The sequence below is a fragment of the Prosopis cineraria genome, unplaced genomic scaffold (assembly GCF_029017545.1).
Source record: "Prosopis cineraria cultivar Desert tree isolate PC_DT_omini unplaced genomic scaffold, ASM2901754v1 PC1, whole genome shotgun sequence".
Taxonomy (NCBI): domain Eukaryota; kingdom Viridiplantae; phylum Streptophyta; class Magnoliopsida; order Fabales; family Fabaceae; genus Prosopis; species Prosopis cineraria.
Window position 1 is genome coordinate 58621031 of NW_026555332.1, and position 26347 is coordinate 58647377.

General features: G+C 37.5%; 5 protein-coding genes across 10 annotated transcripts; 2 read left to right on the forward strand and 3 right to left on the reverse strand.

Annotated features, from left to right (window-relative positions):
• Positions 1-2220: 2220 nt before the first annotated feature.
• LOC129296382 (uncharacterized) lies at positions 2221-2926 on the reverse strand. The gene has a single exon (XM_054934991.1). The coding sequence runs from the start codon at positions 2811-2813 to the stop codon at positions 2409-2411; it is 405 nt and encodes a 134-aa protein (XP_054790966.1). The 5' UTR covers positions 2814-2926; the 3' UTR covers positions 2221-2408.
• A 1324-nt stretch (positions 2927-4250) lies between these two features.
• On the reverse strand, positions 4251-6418 carry LOC129303350 (uncharacterized). Of its 2 annotated transcripts, none has more exons than XM_054942636.1 (5): positions 5809-6418; positions 5513-5609; positions 5017-5084; positions 4712-4764; positions 4251-4634 (listed from the first exon to the last, which is right to left on the reverse strand). In XM_054942636.1, exons 1-5 carry the CDS (start codon positions 5990-5992, stop codon positions 4488-4490), a joined length of 549 nt encoding a protein of 182 aa, XP_054798611.1. In that variant the 5' UTR covers positions 5993-6418; the 3' UTR covers positions 4251-4487. The 2 variants fall into 2 exon arrangements, with proteins under 2 accessions (XP_054798611.1, XP_054798603.1); XM_054942628.1 differs by having other exon boundaries at positions 5513-5614; positions 5809-6409.
• Positions 6419-9487: 3069 nt separating this feature from the next.
• Positions 9488-13286, forward strand: LOC129320864 (protein NDL1-like). 5 transcript variants are annotated; one of them, XM_054966530.1, is made up of 11 exons: positions 9488-10057; positions 10182-10281; positions 10439-10704; positions 10983-11071; positions 11546-11606; positions 11691-11777; positions 11946-12023; positions 12107-12163; positions 12326-12381; positions 12465-12612; positions 12765-13286. In XM_054966530.1, the coding sequence occupies exons 1-11, from the start codon at positions 9998-10000 to the stop codon at positions 12987-12989; spliced, it is 1227 nt and encodes a 408-aa protein (XP_054822505.1). In that variant the 5' UTR covers positions 9488-9997; the 3' UTR covers positions 12990-13286. The 5 variants fall into 5 exon arrangements, with proteins under 5 accessions (XP_054822505.1, XP_054822498.1, XP_054822520.1 ...); XM_054966523.1 differs by having other exon boundaries at positions 9800-10057; positions 12462-12612; XM_054966545.1 differs by having other exon boundaries at positions 9814-10057; positions 10439-10536; positions 12462-12612.
• Positions 13287-16337: 3051 nt separating this feature from the next.
• LOC129290398 (mitochondrial import inner membrane translocase subunit TIM23-2-like) lies at positions 16338-17312 on the reverse strand. Its single transcript, XM_054927160.1, has one exon. It carries the CDS (start codon positions 17095-17097, stop codon positions 16561-16563), a length of 537 nt encoding a protein of 178 aa, XP_054783135.1. The 5' UTR covers positions 17098-17312; the 3' UTR covers positions 16338-16560.
• A 2186-nt stretch (positions 17313-19498) lies between these two features.
• Positions 19499-22126, forward strand: LOC129305081 (trihelix transcription factor GTL2-like). Its single transcript, XM_054945000.1, has 2 exons — positions 19499-20099; positions 20579-22126. The coding sequence occupies exons 1-2, from the start codon at positions 19711-19713 to the stop codon at positions 21918-21920; spliced, it is 1731 nt and encodes a 576-aa protein (XP_054800975.1). The 5' UTR covers positions 19499-19710; the 3' UTR covers positions 21921-22126.
• Positions 22127-26347: the final 4221 nt, after the last annotated feature.

Sequence of the window (26347 nt, forward strand, 5' to 3'; positions counted from 1 at the left end):
TTGTACACACAGAATTAGAATAAATCCACTCAATTGCTCTCCATAATCAATTCTTTTGCGAGAAGTTCCTTGATCTACTCTTATCATGCTTCAATAAAAAATTTAACGTCCCTATGAGAAGTGAGCATTTATGAGTTGAAAGAAATCAAGAGAAAAGTAAAGGAGATCAGAAAAAATCCCATTCTCTATTGATATAAAAGGCTTACCATATACAGACGGGCCTTATAATGACTAATAAATACAAAATATTTTCTGAAAATATAGATATATATATATATATATTATCATGCTTCAATAACTGATTAATAAGTAATATATATATATCACTTACAATAAATTTTAATAAGTAATATATATATATATATATATGTTAACAAAATAAATCTCTATCTCAACATAAGTTGTGACAGGATTAAATTGTTAGGCTCGTCGACGTGGTTGGAGGTGTACAGTAATACTACCATAATTTTATTCTTTGAAGGTGGCGCAGTATTCAAAGTTAAGCCTCAATTTCCTGGCCTCCTAAAACAAATTAAATATTTTCGCGCCAAAGTATTCCTTTCATACGGAAATGGTGTTTCGAGCAGAAAACATTAAAAAAAAAAATTATATAATTTGTTTATTGTCCGGAAAACTAAATTGAGAGGCTTTGATATTTATGTTAGAGGATCAGTTCAAGAGAAAAGTAGCAGTAATATCTAAGAAACTTAATGGAAAACCTTTATGATTAGTTGCCAAAGACGAGTGCCTCAAAGTCACGCACGCCATATTAAATTAAAGGCAAGAAACTGACAAAGTTTTTGAGCATCGTCTTGTCCAAAAGGAAAAGGCGGCTGCCCAGTTCTGAAAACCACGTCCATTCCAATTCATGCAGACCTACCTTTACATGACCCATCAACTCACTCTCTTTCAGCACTGGCACAATGCAAAGCGCTTTATCTACTAAAAATTAATTAAAACAAAACAGACATCATCATATGTTGCATGCTCTCATGCTCTTTGTTCACAAGTTACTATTTTATTTTTTTATTTTAATTCTAACATTCACTTTTATTTATTTTATTTTCAGGCCAGCTTTGTTGCCCCAAAAGAGACGACAGAGTGACAGGCTAGACAACTATAAAAATGGCGATGTAACATACTAACACCAATTTGAAGAATTGGCCCAATACCAGTTAAGGATGGACAACTTTAATTGGGCTTCATGACCCAATACCAAGTCACCTGCTCAAGCCATTTTAGCCTGCATTCCTCGTCTAATTTTTTAATTAAAAAAACATTACTGACGCATGACGTGATTTTGGAAAGGAAAGAATGACTCATCGAATTAAGATAAGATACATGCAACGGGTTCGCTTATCGCTGTGAGGAATTTCGCAGTAGGGTTCTCTCATTCAAATACAAGCAATAAAGAGCCGTTCAAACAGAGAAACGAATCATTTAGGTTATATTTGGTACATTAAAATTAGGTTCAAAAGAAATGAAATTGAAATTGAAATCATGCTTTCAATGGATTGGCATGCATGAATTTAATTTTTTATGGATTTCAATTCTATCAAAATATCTAGAATTTAATTTCATTTCTATTATGATGAAATTACTACAATTTCATGAGATTGTCATAAGTGCCTCACATACACACTCTATTATGATAGCTGAGTTTTTAAATTTTTTATAAGGGCATTTTGATCTTTATTTATTTTAAATACATATATTTATTAATATTATATTCAAATTTTATTTTCATACCAAACATATATTTATAACTCAATTCTATTTTAATTTCAATTCCGATTTCGATTCTATTAAAAATTCTTTCATCATATCAAATGAGACCTAGTGTTCCCATTTCATGGAAAAATTTTGCAACGAACGGTTCACTATCGCTGGGAGGAATTTCGTCCTAAAAAGAAATAATTAACTGCCATCGTTTGCAGTCAAATCAGAGTGAATTGGCGGAATTTTCTCTCATAACTGGCCCTGGATTTGCCAATATGTTCCATAAATTAAGGGCTTGCTACAAGACAGATTTATGTTTTTTCCCCTAAAAAAAATAGAATTTATCAGTTTGTCCAATGATCTCTCCGTTTTCTGCCGGTACATCATTTCCGTTACCGGACTGTTTAAGCTACAATGCTATATGATCTGAAGATGAGGGGGGGGGGGTGTGTGTGTGTTCTAATGAAAAGACAACAAAAAATTAAAGTTTGAGCGAGCTCGACGTGCTAATTTGCGTTACTCTTTCTAATGTTTGTCTCTAAACAGTATGAAATGGCTTTAGTTGAGAAGCAAGTCTGGATCAACAAAACAAACAACCGAAGAGATCAAATCTTGAAATTGGAATACCCAAAAGAAGCCGCAACGAAGGCAAAAAGGAAAGGGGAAATGAGAAGAAAGATAGTACCAAATCAAGAAGGGGATCGATCTCTTGCCGATTCGTGTTGAACAGCCTTGGAAAGGAAGCTACCTTGTTCGAGAACGACAATGAGGGGAGAGCCACCGATGCCAAGAGCAAGGGCATTCATAATCTCCGTCATGAAGGACTTGAACTCGTTGCCATCCAGCGATCCATTTCGATCTTCATCAAACCTCTCGAATACTGATCCGCATAGCCCATCGATCTCGTCCTTTTCTCGCGGATGGTAACCTAACGGCAATAACTTGCGGAATCCCCCGCGCATATCGTCTGGCGAAAGCACTCCATCGCCGTCGTCGTCAAGCACCACAAGCCATTCCCTCGTGAATTTATCAAACGCGTCGTTGTCATCCACAAACTTGGTGATCGTAGAGCTATTCACAACCGCAATGTTCATTGTTGCGATTTGGAATTCTGAATTGGTGGTTAAATGCCTCGTCTATATAGCATCAGGTATTGCGCGTCTTCACTCTCTCCTTATATATACTCCCAAAACTAACGCCCTTAGCGCTGGCCTTTCCAACGGTCCAACCATGTAATTTGACTTTTTATAAAACTATGAATATCAATAAACCAACTTCACCGTTTTTTTTCCCCTTATGGGTCACTCCCGTAACTTGCTACTTTTCGTACAGGAATCTAATTTCTCAGCAACTACTCCTTCTAGCTTTATTTGTCGTTTTCTTTGTTTTTTTGGTAGCACGTATTATTAATAATGAAGTATGAAATTAAACAAGCAAGTATTTTTGGTATTTGAATCTTATATTTTTAATCAAACACAGATTTCCTTTGCTTGTTTTTTAGTGGAAGACATAGAGTCCAAGCCAACAGTTTCAGAGAAATAGATACATACTGCTCATTGGTTCAATAAATAAGCATGCAATATTACCTTCTTCTTTTTTTAATATAAGGAGTAGGTTTTATTAACAAAAAATATATATATATATATATATATCTCCCAAAGTACTAAGAGTGATGGGTGGATCTCTTCCGCTGAAATTACTACATACACACAAAAATTGTGATTTGAACTTTCATAAGACTCTAAGTTTTTGTAAAGAAAAATTTTAGATGGGGACCCTTAACCTAAGATAATAAAAAAGAGGATCTTAAAATTTTTAAAATTTTATAGAAGGACCCATAGGAACTTTCTTTGAATTTGTGACAGAATTGATAAAATTGTTCTCATTTAAATGAACAACATAAATAATTTGTCTATTCCCATACTGTATGTTATTTATTTATTTATAAAATATTATTTATTTTTTTTTACTTCACTTGTTTATAACCCTAGTTTTACTTAATTTTATTATACGTATCAATTTCATGATAAGACGACTTGTTCATTTTTAAACTGTGTATTGTTCATTTATTTAAAGAATATTATTCATTTTCCTATTTCACTTGTTTATGGCCCTTAGAATGAAATAAAGTGAAAGTAAGCTTATAAATAAGTGAAGTAGGAAAACGAAAAATATTCACTAAACAAATGAACAACATACAGTATGAGAATAAACAAATTATTTATATTGTTCATTTAAATTAAAGCAATTTTGTCATTTTTGTTATAAATTCAAAAGAAATTTCGTACGAGTCCTTTAGTAAAATTACAAAAATTTTGGGGTACTCTTTTTAATTATCTTAGGTTAAAGGTTCCCGCTTAAATTTTTTTTTTATAAACCTAGAGAGGCAAAAAAATTTTATAAAATGATCTATTTTGCTCATGACTTATATTAAAAAAAAATCTATAATATTTTCTTTTGCCAGGAAACAATATATTCGAATGAATATAAAATGTAAAATTTATAGCATATAGGGTATCTGATTATCCATGTGTAATGAATAACATGTCTTATTTCTCATTAGATTCTGTACAACACATTGAGAATGTGTCTCATCTTTCAAAAAAAAAAAAACAGAAAAGAAAGAAAGAAAAAAAGAAACGAAAATACACCCACCCACACACTATATTCACAGAAGGACATACATTTGGAAGAAGAAATGGTTCTGCTATCTACGTTGGGAATTTAAGTAATGAAATGAGCGGAGGATAGAATTGTTCTGGATGGCGTCAGAAGGCTGTGCAGAGAAGAGCCAGGAAAAATATAAGTGCAGCCAGTGCCAGGAATAACAAGATTGCGGAGCAAGCCTTCCATACCCAATACATTGACATTGAGGAACTACTTACCTGCCCCTCACTTCTGCTTCCAGCATCTTGCTGCCATCCCCATTCCACAATTTTATAAAACTGAATGAAAGTCCAGGATTATAATTTTCATGATTACAAAATCTTACCAGGAGAGGTTTCAGCAATTCTATGTTATCTTGGTACGAGGTTTTCGTCTGATCTGGAAAAGAATAAGTATAAATCATGGGACACAGAATAAAGTGCAGGCGAACCAGATCACGGCAAAAAATGGATACAGTAATTGATTATGAATGTCACGTGCTTTCAACGATTACTTATTTGTGTCTTCCATCCGCTAGTTTTACATAGCACCCTTGTGTATACTACATTTGTGTTTTGAGTTTCGTTTTACATAATTGCTTTAAATAAGGGTATGAAAGGGAGGCCATAAAAAAGGACACCTATTTTGCACCTTGGTCACAGTAATCAGGGCCTACGTTGCATTCCTCAGTATCTGCTGTTGCAAGAACATCTCTTGGCCTGAACAGAAGCACAACCTATCTGTCAATATCTATCAACAGACTAGATAATGGCCCCGACAACGTAAAATTGTTCATTTACATTCAACATTTTGATTCAATGGCTCGCCCAATTAGGCCAACTCCCCGATCATTTAAATAGTGCTGCACCAAAAATTACTCATGCTTTGACAAACCCAACATTGATATGGCAAGTAAGATTGATTGAAAGATATATTAGTAGATCGTCCAGTTTCCCTATCAACTATTCCAAGCACCCATGCCTTTGTTTCTCAACAATTGACTGCCCCAGCTTACCACTCTTGTCTCTTTTCTTAGACGTGGAGAAATATCTAAATACAAGATCTCTTGAGAAAGTACTCGGTAAATAAAATCGGTTCAGTTAGCTTCAAGTAGGTAGAAAAGGAAGGTAGTGAATAGCCTACTTACCAGTCTGGCGATGGTACCGCAGAGACGCTAGAAACCAATGATTTTGTTCTCAGCTGGATGTCTTTAAGCATTTTCCACCGATATTCCACATCTTCATCTGTTCTGAAAATAAACTGTAGACATGGGTTACTGACTCAAGCAAATCTTTCTTCTCTAGTTCTACTGTAAATCCACAATTATCTAATCAAAATATTGACAACAATCAGTATTACATCATAGAAATGAGCTACTCCAGAATTTCAATACACTTGCTGAGAAAGATAATGGATCGAAGAAGAGAGAGAGAGGGTGTATACAAGATGGGTTTAGCTGGTAGGTTGCGTAATAAGGATTCGAGGCGATCAAGTTTGACTCCGAGCTCCAATAACTTGGATCGAGCAGAGTGTAGGGAAGTGGAATGGACGAGACCTTTATGCTTGATTCTGCTCTCCAAGTCCTCCAACCAATGAGAAGCCTCCTGGGCTTCTCGCATCCACGCATCTATAATCAAAGGAATCTTGGACATGTCGAATGATTTAAATAATTAAGAAAAGCAAACAACCTTGGAACAGCACGAACAGCGCGCAGTGTCCGCATCTTATTAATTAAGTCTTCATACTGTGCAGGAAGCAAAGGAGTGGGTGGTCCTGGATGGTGTTGAGCAGAGGAGCCTTATGAGCCCACGGAAAATTAGTCGAAGCGTATTATCTGGCAGGTCCAGCTGGCGAAGGAAATGGGTTTTGGAAATAATAGCAATGATGAACAGACATGATTAAGATTCCGATAAGAGTGAGAGCAGACAGGGGATAAGGTTTTGATTTTGATGGTCACTCCTTGCGCTTTGTAAACTTGTTCGCAATTCATAATTAGATTTGCCTCAAATCATTGTCACGCCCCTTTACTCCCACTCCATTCTAAACTCGGCCTTTCAATTTCAACGGGGAAGTTACAGCTTGCTTCTGCGGACATCATTCATTCCCTTCACGCGGCTTTTATGCTTTGTCATGACTCGGTAGTTTTTTGGAGTAAGATCCATTTCATCCCGGTATTTATCTTTTGAAAGTGCGAGACACCTTATATTATTAAATAAGATAATGTTATTTTTAAATTATTTTTTTAAAGAGCAAAAATTCTGTTAATAAATAGTTAACTTTGCAGTAACATGTAAGAATTTAATCATATTTTTTAATATTAATTTATTTTTAAATCCTTTTTTAATAGTATTGAGCATTTAAATTTTTTTTATGAGCATTAAGTACTTTAAAATCTTATTAAAATAAAATTTAATAAATATTTTTAAAATATTAAATATTTTCATATTTAATAATTTAAATATTATTATTTATAAATATTTATTTAAAATTTATAAATTATTTTTTAAATATTAACAATTCAAATTAGTATTTTATAAATTTATAGATGACTTTTTATTTTTTATAGATCAATATTTGATTTTCTTTTCAAGCTAGTATCTAAATTATTATGCTTTTTGTGCGTGTCGAAATTTATATAAATTTTTAATATTGGTTATTTTTTAATTTTTTTGATCAACTAATGATCTTCCTTTAAAATATTATACTAATCAAATTTAATACTCTCTATATGTTGCAGTATTAGAAGTAAAATTAAAAAAATGACAATCAGGATGGACAAAAAAATTTATTTAAAAGATATTGCTTATTATATTGATATGCTACAAAAAAGTTACTTAACAAAAAAAATAAAGAAATGAGAATAAAAAATTCCTTCATTAATTTAAAAGTTCATTCCCTTCATTTTTAATACAAAATTATAAAATATTAAAAATATTAAAATATTAAATTGGGTGGCGTAATGTTTATAAAATTAGAAATATGATAATCATGACCAACAAAATGACAACAAAAATATTTATTTGAACTTATTCTATTAATGTGCTATAAAAAAAGTTACTTAATAAGAAAAAAAAAGGAGAGATGAGAAGAAAAAATTCATTCATTAATTTAGAGGCTCATTCCCTTTATTTTTAATACAAAATTTTAAAAATATTAAAAATATGGGTGATGTAATATTTTAAATAATAATATTTAAATTATTAAATATTAAAATACTTAATATGTTAACAATATTTATTAAATTTTATTTTAACAAGATCTCGGAGTACTCAATACTCCTAAAAAGAAACTTTAAGGTGTTAAGTGTTCCTAAAAAAAAAGTTTAAAGATAAATTAATATTAAAAGACAAAGTAAAAGTTTTACTTGACCCCACGCACATGTCACATTAGCACATAATGACAAGTGCTAATGAACCGTTAAATCTGTCATTATGTGCTAATGTGACATGTGCGTGGGGCCACACATGATGACAAGTAAAACTTTTACTTTGTATAATAAATATGATGTCCAGTGTTTCTAAAAAATAAGTATAAGGATAAAATTAAATATTAACCTTACTTGTTTCTTAAATGTTAAGGGTACCAAACCTCCAATCACCTGCCGGACTAAGGAGAGAAGCCTCCTCTGCCTCTCCTTTGAGGTAGAGGAAAATCTCAACCATCTAGATTTAATTTAGACAGTCTGAATTTAATATTATTATTTTTTATTTATATTTTTAAAATAAAAATTATAAAAAAATTTAATAAATATACTTATCAATCTGATAGTCTCAATTTAATATAGATGATCTGAATTTAATATAAAAAATTTAATTTAACTTTTTAGATATATTCTAAACAGTGTAAATATATTTTGAACAGAACAGTAAATTTATTAAAAAAATTAATATTAAATTTAAACCATCTATATTAAATATGAACTGTCAAATTCATAAATACATTTATTAAAATTTTTTTACAATTTTTATATATTTTTTATTTTAAAAATATAAATGAAAAATAAAAAAAATAAAGGTATTAAATTTGGACCATTTAAATTTAATCTAAACAATTTAAATTAAGCTACTATCTTAAAAGAGAGATAGAAGAGGCTTCTCTCCTGGTAAAAGAAGAGAAGCGGAGTCCTCACCTGCCATGTTAAAAAAAAAAAAATTGCGTGCATGCTGTCCGAATCATATCTATTTTATGATTCTGTGAAGCAAATCATGCAATCAGTAGGGTTGTGAGGGGAAAAGTCCAAGTTTTTTAGAGGGGGCTAGTAGTTGGATTAGGAGTCCTGTATAGTAAATAGGCAATCAGGTCAGGGAATAAGAACAGTTTAATTTGTTGAGGCGGACTTGAAAGGTTTGGGCCCAAAACAAAGCATCACCTTGAACGGGTTGGCAGGAACAAAAGGAATAGCCGAACAGGATTTGAGAGGCGTGTGATGGGCCATTCATCTGTTTGAGATATTGAATCGAATGCGGGAGTTCCGGAGCGCAGGTGAGGTGATTGAGGTAAAAAGATAGGATTTGAACCCAAATTGACAAAACGTGGGAGGCATAGTGATTGTGTTGTTGGAGCATTGACAGATGGAGCACCCGTAATGGCGTTGTGAATCGGGAAATGATAGGGTTGGGCCTGGGGTCAGGTTAGGGCCGTGATGAGCGGCATAAAAGAAACCGCGTCTAAGTCATTCGTCATTCCCTTTTTCCCCTCTTCCCTTCCAATTTCATTTCTTTTTTCCCCTTTTGCTTAAAACGATCCTGTTTAATAATTTTGAGGTACCTCTCTCGCCAGAATTCAAATTTTCATTTGCCACTGAAATCTCATCCATTTCACTAGATCTAATTTTATTGGCATTTAATATTTTATTGACAACATTGATTCTTTGACTCGCTATATTTAGTGTGATTGATTGTGTGTGCCCATTCTCAAAACCCTGGGTAATCAATACAGAAAAATAAAATATAATGTGCAATCAATAACTTTAATCATAGTAGATATAAACATTAATAAAATGGGAAAATGCACTCAATATGATCCCACATTGTTGATCATGCCTCCAATTTGAAGCCAAATAAACAGAGTAGGGAAGAAAAGTACACATACTTGGAAGGGGCTGCGGTTGAGGGATCCAGGTGGCGTCCAGCTAGATGAATTGACCAGAAAGGGTATTGCTCGGCATTTATCTCCCTCGCATTGCATTTGCACGTGCCCAGCTCATATGCCCTTGCAATTCCTTGTCCCACTTGTCCCCGCCGCACCGCTTTCTTATTTTGTCCTCCGCTATTTTCCTGATTACGGAATTACCCCTCTCTTTTTTTTTTTTTTCCTTCCAGAATCTGTCTCCTTAACCTCAAATGACCTCTTTGTCCCCTACAACGGACATCTTTTTTGTTCCCCCGCTCTAACGATCACTTTTTACTCCCTTCACGCCCCCGCGATCAGACAAACTAGTCACTCCCCGACTCGTAAGGTCAATGCTGCAATCCCATCCTGCTCCGAGGTTCTTTCCGTAATTTGAATATTACACTATAAATAATAACCCCGGCGTAGAGTAGAGAGACGCGAGGAACAACAGGAGCCTCTATTTCACGCATTATTATTCTGCGTTTGATTTTGCTATGGCTTGAATGTATAGAACTCAGACATGGCCGTCTCCAGCGGTTCGACTACCATTGACATTGATTTGATACCTTTCGGAGGAAAGGTAATTCATCAACATCCCGCAATCATAATCTATCCGCAGCTTCTCTGTTTTTTCATCCTTCAGAATTCTATTGGGTTTTGTGAGAAAACTGGAATTTATGACTTTGCTTTTGGTGTTTTTCCAGGAATTCTTGGTGAAAACTAGCAAAGGTTCTATCTCTGTGATGGTTTGCGGAGACCAAGAGAAGCCTGCTCTAATAACTTATCCGGATATGGCTCTCAATTGTATCCTTCAACACTTTATTTATTTATTTTTTTTAAAAAAAAATTATAGCTCGCCACTCATCCTTTGGTCGCATTCAAACTCACTCAGTATGTGCTGACAGTATCTTGGTCTTTTAACTCGTTTGTGCCTAATGAGACCGGTGTATTTCTTTTGCAGATATCTCTTGTTTTCAAGGTCTGTTGCTCTACCCAGATGCAGCTTCTTTGCTGCTTCACAACTTCTGCATTTATCACATTGATGCTCCAGGGCACGAGGTCATTATCAAGTCTCTAACCTATGTTCCTGTCAAGACATTAGCGTGTGTTCATCTTTCTAGCCATTATTATAGGCAACCTTCCTTGAGCATCTTTCTTTCTAGCTGGGCTTGCTCGAGTTTGCATCCGGGGTATAAAAAGTACTGCTCATTAAATAGATTTCACATGGTAAAGAGAATCGAAGCGTTGTATATTGTTATGCACATAGTCGCCTCCCTTTTGATGGTTAATGGAACATTAAGTTCCATTTTTCCTAATATCGTTTGTCTTTTATTAAGTTCCATTTTTCCTAATATCATTTGTCTTTTACTTCTTAATATTTTTTTCACTAGGTGAAGCCATGACAGCTTCGAGTGCTATATTCATTTATCTAACAATTTGAACGAGTGATAGGTAATCTAATGAATCTAATGGAGTCGTTCTCATTTGCTCAAGAGTTCTTGCAGTTGGGAGCTGATGTGATTCCTTCAGATGAACCCTTGCTTAGTGTGGATGATCTTGCGGACCAGGTCGTGGAAGTGCTTGATTTTTTTGGGTACGTTGCCTTTGCTCTTTCTGTGCCTCAATAGCCGACCATTAGGACCCGTTCCTTTATTTCGACATACAGCGCTGCATTATTAGATGCGTAAAAGAAAACTAGGATCTTTGTATTTGTAACAACTTCATCCCACAGCACGTTTGCCTAACTGTGAGGGGAAGATATTGGGTTAAGCAATATATGTTGATTGCCAGTCATCTTCCGTCAGCGAAGAAATGAAGCTTCTGTGGAATCACGTGTGCAAGTTGATATAGCGATTGATGTGCGCCAGCCGAACCTTGTGGCTTGGTGGTGAAAGCGTTTAGTTTTCACACACAACAACCATTGATGTGCGGTGCCAAGTGTTAGCCGGCCACTTGGCGGGTGTTATTTCCTTGTAATTTGAATAATAAAAGCAAATGGATACGCCCTTGAAATACTCACTCGCATTGGGTCTTTATTTAACCTAAGTCAACGACTTTCTTGTATCAGGATAAGACAGGTTTTGTGCTTGGGTGTCACAGCTGGTGCTTACATCCTCACGCTATTTGCTGTAAGTTGGCAAATATAGGCTCTAACTTTTCTGTCATGACAACCTGATATCATAAATCCTGGTGCTATTTTTCGTTTTTGGCAGATGAAATACAAAGAACGGGTGCTTGGGCTGATTCTCGTGTCGCCTCTTTGCAGAGCACCTTCATGGACTGAATGGCTTTACAATAAGGTTTTAATCTTGGTCGGCTTAGCCTTCTTCATACGTAACTACACAAGGAATTTAGTCAATTTACAATTACAACTAGCTTGAGGCAATGAAACTTGTCAAGTCAATGTTATCATTATGCTTGCAACAGAAAGAAAGTATGTCTAAAGTTTTCAGCCTCCAATGATGCAGGTTTTAAAGAATTTATTATACTTCTATGGCATGTGTGGTTTATTGAAGGAATGCCTTCTGCAGCGTTACTTCAGCAAGGTGAACTTCCTCAGCTACAGGATAAGTTGCGAGTAAGAGCGACATTATTTCATTATGTAACGTGTACTGTACATTTCTTTTAGGAACATAGGTGCAATGTTGAGGGAGCAGAACCAGACATGACATTAACTTGCCGAAGGGTATGAATATCAGAATATCACAATTTGAGTAACTACTCATACATGTGTGGGCATTTTGCTTCAAAACATACTTGAAGTTGTGGAGAGTAACCGATTAATAAGAGTTCTGTAGTCGAGCAAGCCTTACTAACAGGCGTACTTTTTTCTGCTTTATGATTACAGCTTCTGGATGAAAGGCAAAGTTTGAATGTCATGCGTTTTCTTTTAGCAATTAATAAGTAAGTTGTTGTTTGTTTTGAGGAACTTATTTTGCCTTTGACTCAACCCTAAGTTGATTTTACCTTTTATTAATTCCCAGTAGGCGTGACCTCACTGAGAGTCTCAAGAACTTGCGGTGTAAGACGCTCATATTTGCGGGGGCAAGTAGTCCATTTCATGCTGAATCCGTGCACATGAGTGCAAAAATGGACAAGAAGACCTGTGCCCTTGTTGAGGTAGGCAAAGGCAAAGTAAGCCATCACTGTAATCTGTTTTCGTTGCGCAATTTCAATGTAACAACAAAGATCCAAAAACTGATAAGAACCTCTTATAAATAGTGAGAGAGAGAGAGAGAGAGAGAGAGAGAAATGAAGTGACTGTGTTGCGGTGTTTACTTTCCCAGGTTAAAGCTTGCGGGTCATTGGTGACTGAAGAGAAACCATATGCCATGATAATTCCAATCGAGATATTCTTAATGGAATTTGGGTACCAGAGAGTATTTGCTTCATGCTCATCGTCAACCGTTGGGTCTAGTCCACCTGGCCGAATAGCGCCAGAACTCTTATCCCCCCAGAGCCTAGGGATTAAGCTCAAGCCTGTTAGAACCAGAGTGAATATTGAAATCTAATTTAAGATTTGCACACAATATAGGAAGTAAACTAGTTTAGCGTATTCTTTGGTAGGTCCTAAAACCGACACGTATTGATATGTTGTTAGAGGTAGTAACCCTCTGGAAAGCCATTTTTTCTTGCCAACTTTCACTCTCATGAGTCATGCCAGTTGAAGAAATGGCCAGGCTTCCCTAATTTTCTACCTAAAAAATTTGTATGTTCTATGAAAGACTCACTCAATGCCATCAACCTTGGGCTAGCTGTGCCATGAATTACCTAAAGACTAATTATACAGGCTTATGGTTCATGATTCAGATGAAGATGCGTGACTCACATGGGACATGCCTGATGCGAGTTTTGCAATTACCATAAAGAGTTTAATTAGCATATAAAAAAGAGTTTAATTTTCAGCTAAATCTAGAAACATCTGATAGAGATAATTGCAAATTCATGAAAAAATGACAGTTAAATCCTAGAACATTAAATTAATGACAGTTAAATTTTTGACAAATTTTTTAAAAAAATAAGTTAAAAATATAGATAATTGCAAATTTAGGAATTTTATTTTATTTTTTAGAAAATTTTGTTAAAAATTTAACTGCTATTGATTCAATTTTTTGAAACTTAATTGTCATTTTCCTTAAAATCTATAGCAACTGTTTCAAGCACAAGTTAAAATAATAAAGTTTTTTTTTTGTTAAAAAATAATAAAAAAAGTTAAGATACAAATTTACCTTTGAAATATCGTGCGATAGCATCTTAAACTAAGAAAAGAAGCAATGTTACCTTCAATCTTTTAAAAATAGGATAATATCACCCTATTTTAACATACACTAACAGTTAACTAACCGTTAGTTAACCTAACTCAGCCTGCGTGGCATGCCTTTGTGGCATCCACCTTACCTTTTTATCATTAAAACTATGCTTAGCTAGCATACTTTATTTTGATAAAGCTTAATTGTCAATCACTCATTTTAACTAATACATAGATTAATAACTTTCTTAAAAAAACTTCTTTCTTCAAGTCAAGAACCAGCCCCTCAGATCGGACTCCTCTGGAATTAATATTTTTTTGTGTGTAATCCGATTCTCGCACTCTGGAATTTAAAAGGGAAAAAAACTTCTTTCTTCAATAGTTTTTCTCATCCCTCCACAACGGTTCTTCATCTGAAAGCTATACACTCTCTCTTAAAAGTGAAATCCATTGAGCAAGAAATCCGTTTTCTCTTCCCCAAACTTAAGTCACGGACCAAAAAGGCACCAACACCATCAGCATAAACAAGAAGAAGAGGAGAAGGCACGGATCTAAGAAATTAACAGCAACACAACAAAACGCCAAATCTGAAAATCAAGCCATGAAACCCAAAATACAAATCAACAATCAAAATGTATATTCACAGCCACAGGGATGCCGGCACTGCTAGAAACACGATTCGAGCAAGAGCCGACTAGCTATTGGTTTAGATCTTCCAGGTGCGACTGTGGGTGTCATCGATGATCGAGGTTGATCGATGGAGGACTGAGTCTCTAATTCAGCAAGCGAAAGGACAGGAGGATGAAAATTGAAGAAGCACTGGTAGAGGACGAGACGATGTTGAGGAATATTGGAGGTTGAACTGTGGGAGGGAGGGAGCAAGGATGACGAGAGAGCAGCAACTTTAGAGCAACAGCGGATTCAATTTCAGAAATAATGTGACAGCCAGCTAATCTTTATTATATTAAAATAATTTATGTCATAGTCAACTAAAGGTTGACCATTAGTATCTATTAGAATTGGGCAATATTGTCTTGTTTTTAAAAGATTGAGGGCAACATTGCCCCCTTCTTTAGCTTAGGATGTTGCGCCGTACTTTGAAGGTAAATTTGCATTTTGATCCTAATAAGAATAATATATCCCAACCAAGATCATCAAATGCTTCATTTGGTACCTTGAACCATCCACGACAGCTTTGGATTTTTTTTAATCTTAAACAACATCTCGAGAAAGGGACAGGCCTCTAGAAACAAACAGAAGCATAATGTCACAACTTGAAACTCCCTAATCCATGAACCGTGCTGACCTTAATGTGACCAACCTTTTAATCTTTATTAAATCCAGCAAACCCTCATAATGTAGGTAAAAGAACTAAAAAACTTGAATACAAGAGAAGAGAGAGCTTGGATAAAAGAATTTAAAAACTTAAAACTTTGATTACTTTTCTTGTCGTTTACAAATGAGGAATTGTGAAGGTATTTATAAACTTCCCTCTTTATTTAAAAAATTTCCACCTCCTTACTGAACGATAGAGATCAATCTAATTTTACGATTTACATTCATCTTCTAGAGTATTTCATAAAAATATTTATAACAAATATCTAGATATTTACAAAGATATTTATAGAGTAATCTTTAAAATATGTGTGAAATGTTCCAGAACATTTTAAAATATCCTAAAATATTCTAAACATCTACACATTCTTCCATAAATTTCTAAAACTTTTTCAAAACTTCTAGATTTTTTCAAATATTTCTAGATTGTTCTAGATACTTCTAGAACATTTTAGAACATATTAAATTTTTTTTGAAGGTCCTGAATTGTCCTGAAAATCTTTGCATGATCCTGAACATCTCCAAAAGCCATGTAATCTCATGGTTTCTTCTGTTTTTGAACAAAGATTGTGACAATAAGGATAGAATCCGTGCAAAGAAAGCAAGAAACTAAGACACATTAGAGAGCAAAAGCTCTCTGCACCCTATAGATGGCTTCTAAGGATCCTAACATTATTATCCTCACGGTGGGCTTAGCGAGCTTTAGAAACTCCTTTTTGGTTCAGGGAAAACCACTGTTTTGGAGGCCTCCAAAATGGTTCCAAGCAATGCCCTAAAAAATATAGAAAAAAGGGAACCTCAACAAAGAAGACGATGGCCCCGCAAGTTATTATTTTCAAAGCAACGCCTTGAGACTTCTCTCTGTTTGTCAGGAATGAGCGGCTGTGATTCATCTTATCAAATATTCAATGATGTGGTGCAGATGTGCACCGAAATTGATCGATGAGACCAACGGTAGAGATTAAACTCATCGAAATGGTGTTTCATCCATGTGCAGGGAAGCTAAGAGCAAATCTGTGCACGGAGTCTGGATGCAAATAGTGTCGCTAACTCTTCCCAATTAATGTGCAGACAAAAGATGGGAAGAGTGCAAACCTGGGCATACGCATCATTTTGACTTAGTGCTTTGAAGCAGACAAAGGATCCGAGCATGCAGCGGCTGGGATTTTTTGTTTTTGTTTTTTTTTTTTGTTTTTTGGGCAACGCCGGGAAAGGGGTTGATTCATTAGTCTTCGATGTTATAAAATATAAAGTAATTATGTAAGCATTTGAAAGATGAACAAAAATGAGTACCCCTTGCGTAAATTTTACCCAATCACATGGAAGATGTTAACCAGTAACAGTGCCTTTGGCAGTGAAAAGAAATTGCCGGAGAGAAACAACAAGGCAGAGATGTTAACACAGCGACAACATGAATTTGCAGGACGTTCAAATTTGAAACCACCAAGCTCCTTACCTTTTCCTTTACATCCTCACTCATTCGACTGTCACCTTCCTCATCATATTGGTACATATCTCTTCAGAGATTGCTTCCCAGCAACTGCCGTTGCCGCTGCAATTCCACCGATTGCACCCGCAATAGCCGCTGATCGCGGTCCCGCCGCCGCCCTGTAAAGCGCTCCCGTACCAAGTCCCGCCACCACACTGTTCAACAAATCATCCTTACCCCTGAAATGGATAACGCCACTCTCTAGACCAGCAAAGATCAAACCCAAGACGCCGAGCGAATTCCCTAATCTGCGGCCGGTTTGTCCTCCCGAATTCAGAACACGGTTGACCCGTAGCTTTAGGGAGTCGCCGAGCTCGGCAGCTTTGAGGCCGCGGACGGTGCCCTTGGCGGCGCCGAACATGGCACCCGATAAGTAGCCACAGCCGGTGTAGTACTGGAGATTTTCCCCCCACGAGCGATGAGTTCTGGCGGCCTCTTCGGGAAAGAGATGCTCCGGGGCGGTAGGGAGGTTGTAGAGCTTCTGGATCGGAACGTTGAGATCTTGATACGGATGGTAAACCCGCGTCTCCTTCTCGTTCGGTTCCATGTCAGAAGATATCAAAGGTCAAACTGTTCGGCCGAGAATTCAACAGAGCGGCGATTTGAAGGGTATGGGTGGCGCTGTGCCGAAGGATTTGTTGTTTAGTTGATCGGAGAGCACACAAATTTCACCTATAAGGCCCCTCCCCTGCGAAGCGTGTTCGTAGGGTTTAACGCCCACCAAGGGTTTAGCGTTCGGCGATTCGATTCCTTTCCCGGTTTCCCCTCTCTTTAAGTTAAGTTAATTAATAATTTTTATTGATTTAAAAAAAAAAAAAAAAACTAGGCACAGGCCGAAAAGCGTGTTGGAGATTTTTATTTGTTGCCTTGCGGGCGTTCCTGGTCTCTCTTTTCTAATTGGGCGAAAAAATTAAATAGGATATTTGACAAAGTAGCTTGGCCAGAAAGACACGATAAACTAATGAAACGCAGAAACAGGCCAGGATGAAACGAAAATCATAAAATTGCGATACATTGACGGACATTGATTCCAGGTTATTTACAGAGAAGAAGAATGACTGTTCCTCCTAATTATTCGCAAAATAAAATTCTCGTGCAATTTCTTATTCCAGTTGCCCGGCAAACACCTGGAAAATCAGGCAACCAATGAAATGGAGGACCACGCCTAGATCAGTTTCATAAACTTGGCGCGCCCACAGACTGCAAATTTGTTTATAAAGTGTGCCTTTGAGTTCTCTGGATTGATTTTCGCCGTTTTTTGGTCGAGACTGGAAATCTTTCTAGTAACGCAAAAAAAAAAAAAAAAAAATTCTCCGCTGCACAATGGTTTATTTTTGTTGGTCTTTGCAAGTGTTTATTTTTTTGGTAGGAAGAGCGTCCATATTTTTTTAGGAAGAATGATAAATAGGTTTTAAAAAATAATTAATTCAAGTTAAGTCTCAAGTATCAAATTTTATGAATTTACAATTCAATCTTTCAATTTTACAATTACATTATGATAAATTTATAACTTATTTTATAAATTTTAATGAGAAAAATAATTTTTTTATTCTTCAATTATATTAAAATTTAAAAAATAAGTTATAAATTTATTGCAATACAATTACAAAATTAAGAGATTGGGTACAAATTTTTAAAATTTAATACTTAAAATTTAACTTAAATTAATTAATCCTTATCAAACTTTTTTATCATCCTTCCTATTTTTTTACGGTGAAAGGAGGATTTGTATAGAAAGTTATAAGGATATGAATAGAAGGCTGGGCCGAAGCTTGGGGTTTGAATGAGATCTGGGCTTTTAATTACCCTGAAAGCTTCAATGTTATTTGACACAGAAGGGCCTCGACAACCCAATGAGATTTGGGCTTCCATTTCCCAAACCTATTACCCTTGCCGTTCAAAATCAAAACATGGAGGGAAGAAAAGGATGAATTTACGCAAGATAAATTTTAAAAAAGCATGGAGGAATCTCAGTGTGAGGATGTCGCATCCATGGTGGGTCAAAACTCACACAAAATGGCAGCATTACATATAAGAAGACAGAAGTGAAGCGAGGACTGACGACACATCTCTTTCCACAACTCATTGCAAGCTGGTTCAGCCTTAACAAACCTCACCTACACTGCACAGTCTTTCCTCTTGATGCCTCTCAACCTTCCACTCACAGGCCAGCACGCATGGCTCGTCCCACTCCCACCTTCATTTTTGTCCTACAAATATTGCTAACCACGACCCTCGTGCTGCCGCTGGGTCTAATTTAATCCGAAATTCCAAGTCCAAAGCACTTCATCTTACATCATGCTATGATCTTGAGCAGATTAGATTACTGCAGGCCTCTCGCCCTGTGCAGGGGTGTACGATAACACTGTATTCCTCTGCTCCATGTGAAGATTCCCGTCCCTATATAATTGGTCCCATCCACTGCATGTTTTCACGTGTCCTGCCATCTGGATGCCGTTAATTACACCATCAGCTACTGCATAGGATTCGAATGGCCCAGTGACAACCGTATATATTTAATTTCTTTTTTCCCTCTTATCATTTTCCTGCCCCAGTCTCCTCCCCCTCCACTCTCAGCCCCAACGCGCGTCTCCTTCACCCCCACCAAATTTCAAGTTTACGTGGAGGTATCACTTTTAAGTCTATAGACATGATCGTCTATAGTAATGCCCACTCGCCTTGTCTTCAATGGGTGGGTTATAGTCACCATTCATTTGTGAGGCCTACCTATACTTTGTTGATCAAAGGACGCTGAGGATAAGCCTGGATTTTGCTTGGAAAGAGGAAAGAGCCGAACTGTGTGTGAAATGAGTTTGAATATACTTTTTTATTGCAACGTGGGTCGATATTGACTTGTCCGATGTCACAGTGCTTGCATTTTGCCAGGTGTTATGAGCAGAGGGGGGTGGTGCGCTCACTTTCTTCTAAAAGGGTGTGGTGGGCTATCTCTCCTCTTCCACGCGAGGACAAATTCATTGATAGACGTGAGAAGAAGAGAGAGAAGACTGCGAGGTTGGTGTTTTGTAATGTTGCTTTGCTCGTTGCATTTTGCCCATTTAGGCATTTGCAGTGAGCAGAAGGGGGCGAGAGAGAGAGAGAGAGAGAGAGGTGAACGGGTCTAATTAGACGGAGGAAGAGAACTCCCGCTCAGAACACAAACATGTTCGATGGAGTCCCGGACCAGTTCCATCAGTTCATAGCACCCGGAACTTCATCGCTTCCGCTTCACTTGTCTTTCCCTCTCAATGCCTCTCTAACACCCAACACTAACACCTTCCCTACCTTCGATCCTTTTCACTTGCCTCTCCAGCAACCCAATCTCTTGCACTCCCTGCACCACCTGCCTCCTCCTCCTGCCCACAAGCACCAGCAAGACAAGCAAGATGATAGCATGAGCAGAGTGTCCATGAACCTGGAGATTGAAAGAGAGAGGCAATTACCTGAGCTCATCGATTCCTGCTGGACTCACGATGAAGTGCTCGCGTTGTTCAGGATCAGATCTAGCATAAAAACCTGTCTCCCAGACCTCACCTGGGAACATGTCTCCAGGTAAATTAACTTGCTTGAATCGAATCGTATCTCCTCCGATAAACCTCATTTATGTCTTTCCCTATTTTCCTTTCTTTTCAACTCCGGAACTCATCTCCGTGCGTTTAATTTGATTTCATCATCCAAAACCATGCTGCAAAAACTAGTAATTAAATACTAAAAAGAATGAGCTGGAATTCGTGTTTGATCGGTGTTTGTATGTGTTTTACTCAGTGCCGTGTGGTAGCCAAAACGCACACGTGCACATCCGCTTAGCTGTTACCTCGCAGTGACACAGTAGCAAACTGACTTCGAGAGAAAGGAGCATGATGAGGGCGGCGAGCTTGGAAGGGGACGAAATTACGAAAAACTGATTTTTGTCTAGCCATTAAGTGTGTTTGAGGCAGTATATAAGATGGTGGTGTACAAACTAATTAAGAAGCATGTATAAATGACTTATTTGGTTGGTGCTGGATTTTACACATTTATGGTCAGTGCAGGAAGCTAGCAGAGCTTGGATTTAAGAGGAGTGCGGAGAAATGCAGGGATAAGTTTGAGGAGGAAAGTAGATACTTGAACCACATTAATTACAACGAAAATTATCGGTTCATTTGTGAGTTCGAACAAGAGCTTTATCATCAAGACCCTGAAGCTCTGGTTGGGACGGAAGAAAAGTCGACCCAGCAGCTGCAAAAGCCAAGGGAGGGACAAGACAAGACGTCGGGCCACGCATTGGAAGAGAGTTCTACAGGACATGACACATCAGCACCCACCATTACCAAACGCTGCGTGGTGGAAAAATCAAAGCACAGAAAGCGAAAGAAGCAAGATGGTAAGTTTGAGATGTTCAAGGGCTTCTGTGAGAATATTGTCAGCAGGATGATGGCTCAACAAGAGGAGATGCACAATAAGCTTCTCGAAGACATGCTCAGGAGAGACGAGGAGAAGTTTGCGAGAGAGGAGGCTTGGAAGAAGCAAGAGTTGGATAGGATGAATAAGGAGCTCGAAATGATGGCACACGAGCAAGCTCTGGCGGGAAACCGGCAGGCCACCGTAATAGAATTCTTGAAGAAATTCACTGCAAGCTCTCCCAGAGTAACGAGCGTTTCAGATCCGAAAACATCGCATTCACAAAATCTTCACTTTTCTGTTGAGATCAGTAAGGAGAACGATCCAGAGACCCCACCTTCTTCTACAATGACACCGCCAAATCATCAAGATATAATAACAGCTTCTGCAGCCTTACCCATCACGTGCCCTAGTGCAGTAGCGGCAGTAGCAAAAAACCCTAGCTCAAGTCAGGCCCAGGAGACATCAGAAGTTGCACAGAACCCTAGTTGTGTTGATTCAGTCTCAACGTGCAAGGCGTCGTCGACGGGATTGTCGAGCGAGAAAGGAGACGTGGGGAGGAGATGGCCGAGGGATGAAGTGTTGGCATTAATAAACCTGAGGTGCAGCCTGAATAACAACAGCGAAGACAAAGAGGGAAACAAGGCTCCACTGTGGGAGAGAATCTCGCAAGGGATGTCAGATTTGGGATACAGGAGAAGTGCAAAGAGGTGCAAAGAAAAATGGGAGAACATAAACAAGTACTTCAGAAAAACCAAGGATATTAACAAGAAGAGAACGCGCGACTCCAGGACTTGTCCTTATTTCCACCTCCTCGCCACTTTGTATTCTCAAGGAAAGCTTGTTCCTGATCAATCTGAATTATTAAGGCCAGCGAGCCAAATGGTTTCACCTCCGAGTCCCCCTCAAATCCCACCACAGCCCCAAGCTCAACCTTCCCACCAAGTTATTCACGTCGATGAAGGTGAGAATACTGCGATGCAGTGCACCTGAAGTTTTGCATGCATGTGGATTATCGATCTGTTTTAATTATTCATTTCTCCATTTCCATGGCATATAATAATTAAGCGTCCCTTTTTTTTAAAAGCTTTCTTTTGTTGATTCCTTCGCTATTGATCAACAGCATAGATCATTATAATTAATGTATCCGGGTGCGCGCGCGCGCACACATATATATTAAAGGACTTAAATTTTGGCGAGTAGCACGAGCACCGACAACTGAGAGACGAGAACCGTGTTCTACTCAGGTGCAAGTTTTAAATATATATGCATTAACACATCGAAGACGATGACCATCAGGGAAAAAGGAGGAGGGACATTCTTTGAGACATTCTAGCCTTTTAGCGGGGGCTGAAACTAATAAAAAGCGAAAAGAATTATCAGTCCTTTCAAACACAGGTGATGGCTAAACGTGGAGCACTCTTAATAATGCACACGGGGTTTGATACAACTGTTACTTATAAATACGCGATTCAGGAGTTATGAAACGATGGAAGACCCTCCTTAAAATTGTAGGACGGCGGATTCGCAGTGTGCAGTGAGCAAATTCAACGTCTTACTAAATTGAAATACCTATTTTTGCAAAAAAAAAAAAAAGAGCTATTGGTGATGAATATTAATGAAGAAAGGGGACGGTACAAATTGAATGGTCACTGTCAACGGGTGGCCGTACATATATTTTCGTGTAGAAATCATCCTCGTTCACCGCTGATCGCTATGACCGTTGATATGATATTCACAATCACGCATCGCACCTAGCAGCCGCGTTCCCAAGGGAGCTAGCCTGCATTGCGTTAGCGGAAAGAGAGGATGTTGGGTCGCTAATCCACCCCACGCCACGCCTTCATTTCTCGGGTGTACTTGTAAAACAAGGAGAATTTGCAGGAGTACGTGTAAATGGAGTTACATTTAAACGGTGTTCCATTTCGTTCTTGAATTTGCGTTGACGTTCCGAGGACGTTCGCTTTTGAAATACGAACGAAATCTCTGATGAGTGATTCGCTGCCTATAGCTAGGGCTGGAAATCCCTAAGAGCCCGTGTCCGGTTAACTAAAATTTGATCTAATCTTGAGAGGCAAATTATATTCAAAAAACTTAAGGTGAAGTCTGCAAGTCTTTTTAACAAAAAAATTAATATTCTAATTTAAATAAAAATTGTTAGTATTTAATATAAAATAAATTAAAATCTCACATAAAATTTAATAAAGATTTAAAATTTTAAATTTAAGATAAAGATTAAAATCTTTATCAATATAAATATAAATTCTCTCCTCATCGTCTAAAAATAAAATATTAAATTTCTCATATGTAGGTCCATTCATTAAAAATGAAAGTTAAGATTCAATATCAATTATCTTTACAATTTTTTATTCATTATCTACAATAGATATTTATCAAATTGTATCATTATTAATTTTATATATATATATATATATTAAATCTCTTATATGTAGGGCGTGACCTGTGAGGTAGAGATGAGGAACAAGAGGTATAAGGTTGAGTGGTTGACTGGCTGAGGGGGTGAGGGAGAGACGAGCAAGGAGAAGTAAGAGGAGATTGCTTAATTTAATTTCTTTAATATTTAAAAAGTAAAGTGAATTTAAAGTTCAACAAAGTCCCTTTTTCAAACATAGTACTTCAAAAAATAAATTAATAATAAGATAATAGTGTTTACACCTAAATTGTAAATTTGGAGGCCCTAACCTAACTCAACTTAATTGACTTTAAAATAATTATATAAAAAAAGAATATTTATAAAATCTTAGCCATTAAGTTAAGACCATCACCTATGATGAGTGAACATGATGGAGGAAGTGCTTCCTAAATTCAAGGAAAGTGGCGATCATGGGGCTTGGACACCAAGTCAGGATCATCTATAAATAGAGGAGCTTACTCTCAACGAGGGACATCATCGTCAGTATCAACAAACTATCAGTCTCAAACTCCGCGTCTGCTACTTTATTTTTTTTATTATGTAGTTTTAGCTTTTACTTTTCGTTGTACGGCTGGCATAGCCCGCCACCTATTTCTTTAATTAATACATTTCTGCTTTTTTGCATCTACATTAGTGTTATTCACTTCACATTCCCAAATCCGGTGAACTGTGGTAAGGGAGCTCAAGTTCCTTGTATTTAATTAGAAATCAGGTTCTTCCATCCATCCTTTTGAGACCCTGGCCTCTGGCATGCCTCGCGACACCACACCTGATTGATTGTTTGTTTTTTATGAATAATTTTTGGCACGTATGGTGGGACTCATATGAAAGAAATGCCTGGGACACATGAGGATTAATATATTATGAAAGAATAGACCTAAGTTTTATGACTCAAAAAACGTGGTTGTACACGCAGAATGTGAAGTATGAGCTAACGAGAGGCAAAGAGCTCTGCTGCAAACCCTGAAGGAGGGGCTAAGAAATATCCTTCCTATGCTATTTAGATCGTTGCAGAAACAAGCTCCGATTGGCTCACACCTTCAGAGAATAGATAGACTCAGGGTAATCTCCCAAAGTGCCCCTCAACCAAAAGATCAATAACGACGACTGCTATAACATTCCTTAAAAGATAAATGGCAGGTCTAATTCAATAGCAGGTCTGTTCGGCCACAAGGGCCAAAGCCATTGGGGTCAGTACCATCGGAGTCGAGGACACTGGGGTCAGCATCAGAGGTGCCAGAGCCACAAGGACTGAAGTCATCGAGGCCAAAGCCATTGGGGCCAGCACTACAGGGCCAGTGCCACAAGAGTCGAAGTCATCGGGGTCAAAGCCATTGGAGCCAACATTAGAAGGGTCGGAGTCATCAGGGCTAAAGCCATTGGAACTAGCATTAGAGGGCTGTAGCCATAAGGGTCGGCACTGCAAGGGCTAAAGTCAAAAAGGTATGTTTTGTAAGGACCCTTTCCATGAGAGCTCTCTCCTGAAAGACTCTCTCCATAGGGGCCTTACAACAACTGGATTTTACAGAGTTAGTTTTTAAAGTCTAAAAACTCGAAGGGCCAATTCCAAAATCAGCTCTTGAGGTGCTAAACCTTAAGAAACTTGACCATAAGCTGGACCACATGGTCCTTAATTCTTAATCACAAGAGTGTCCTTCAAAAAAATACAAGATCAACTATTAATTAGAACAAGAATAAGCCAGTCTTTTAAGATATATCCATACAAAATTGGCCTACAAAAACTCTAACCAATTTGTATGCGTGGGGCATTATTTGTACCCAAACTATGAATTTGAAGGCCCTGGCCCAACTCAACTTAATTGGCTTTAAAATAATTATATAAAAAAAGAATATTTATGAAGCCTTAACCATTAAGTCAAGACCATCATCCATGATGAGTGAACATGATGGAAGAAGTGCTTCCTAAATTCAATAAAAGTGGTGATCATGGGGCTTGAGTACCAAGCCAAGATTATCTATAAATAGAGGAGCTCTCTTTTAACAAGGAGAATCATTACCAACATTAACAAACTGTCAGTGTTAGACTCTGCGTCTACTATTTTATTTTTTTTATCATATAGTTTTAGTATTTACTTTTCATTGTACGGTCGACATAGTTTACCACCTATTTTTTTAATTAATGCATCTCTGCATTTTTACATCTATATTAGTGTTCTTTATTTCACATTCTCACATACGGGTGAACTGTGGTAAGGGAGCTCGAGTTCCCCGCTTTTGATTAGAAATCAGGTTCTTTCATCTTTTTAAGACCCCGCGCCTCTGACACGCCTCGCGACACCACGCTGATTGATTGTTTGTTTTTTACGAACAAATAGGATTTGAAGAGCCGCCTAAGTCCAGACCTTTTTTTTACATGATTTATTAAGATCAAACTTTTAAACCTGATTATTTAAAATAAAATTTAATTTTTAAGAGTTAATTTTTTATTTAAAGAGAGCTTTTAAATTCAACTCTTATTATGTGACTATACAAAGTGGAGAAGAAGTGCATGGAAGTCAAAAAAGAAGGTGCCGGTGGGGTGCATCTGAACTAGGGTGAGTCCGGGTACAGCTTATAAACTGCATGTTGGGATAAGGTACGGGGGGTGCTCATGCTGATGCCCATGGCGTCACGTTTTAATGGGGCAGGGGGTCCCACTTTGTCTTTTCTGAGGCTCACGCATTCCTCGCTTCACATGTGCCGCTCTTTTGTTCCGTTCTGCATTCCCCCAGCATCATGGACTTCCACGTGCATTTGTGGGCCCCCACAATCATCCCTCCATCCCGTTTTGGCGACCAAGGTCAGACTTCATCACTGCCGTCAACTGCCTCGACTCAGCAATGCCACGAGCTTCCTAGCTCCATCTCAAGCCCACCCACCCCGCCCAGGCCTGGGCTTCCACATACATTTCTGATGGACTCCGAACGACACTCTCGCAAGTCTAACCCATGTACTAAAACTGGCAACGACGTGCTTCCCATTACCA

What these genes read in the sequence shown, in the direction of transcription:
- LOC129290398 (XM_054927160.1), bottom strand. Translation starts at nt 17,097, where the DNA reads ATGGAACCGAACGAGAAGGAGACGCGGGTTTACCATCCGTATCAAGAT.
- LOC129305081 (XM_054945000.1), top strand. Translation starts at nt 19,711, where the DNA reads ATGTTCGATGGAGTCCCGGACCAGTTCCATCAGTTCATAGCACCCGGA. An exon ending in ACCTGGGAACATGTCTCCAG is followed by an intron (nt 20,100 to 20,578) that starts GTAAATTAACTT and finishes TGGTCAGTGCAG; the next exon opens with GAAGCTAGCAGAGCTTGGAT.
- LOC129320864 (XM_054966523.1), top strand. Translation starts at nt 9,998, where the DNA reads ATGGCCGTCTCCAGCGGTTCGACTACCATTGACATTGATTTGATACCT. An exon ending in TCCGGATATGGCTCTCAATT is followed by an intron (nt 10,282 to 10,438) that starts GTATCCTTCAAC and finishes TTTCTTTTGCAG; the next exon opens with ATATCTCTTGTTTTCAAGGT. An exon ending in TTTCTTTTAGCAATTAATAA is followed by an intron (nt 12,382 to 12,461) that starts GTAAGTTGTTGT and finishes ATTAATTCCCAG; the next exon opens with TAGGCGTGACCTCACTGAGA.
- LOC129296382 (XM_054934991.1), bottom strand. Translation starts at nt 2,813, where the DNA reads ATGAACATTGCGGTTGTGAATAGCTCTACGATCACCAAGTTTGTGGAT.
- LOC129303350 (XM_054942628.1), bottom strand. Translation starts at nt 6,017, where the DNA reads ATGTCCAAGATTCCTTTGATTATAGATGCGTGGATGCGAGAAGCCCAG. An exon ending in CTACCAGCTAAACCCATCTT is followed by an intron (nt 5,615 to 5,808) that starts GTATACACCCTC and finishes GTTTATTTTCAG; the next exon opens with AACAGATGAAGATGTGGAAT. An exon ending in AATTGCTGAAACCTCTCCTG is followed by an intron (nt 4,635 to 4,711) that starts GTAAGATTTTGT and finishes TGGGGATGGCAG; the next exon opens with CAAGATGCTGGAAGCAGAAG.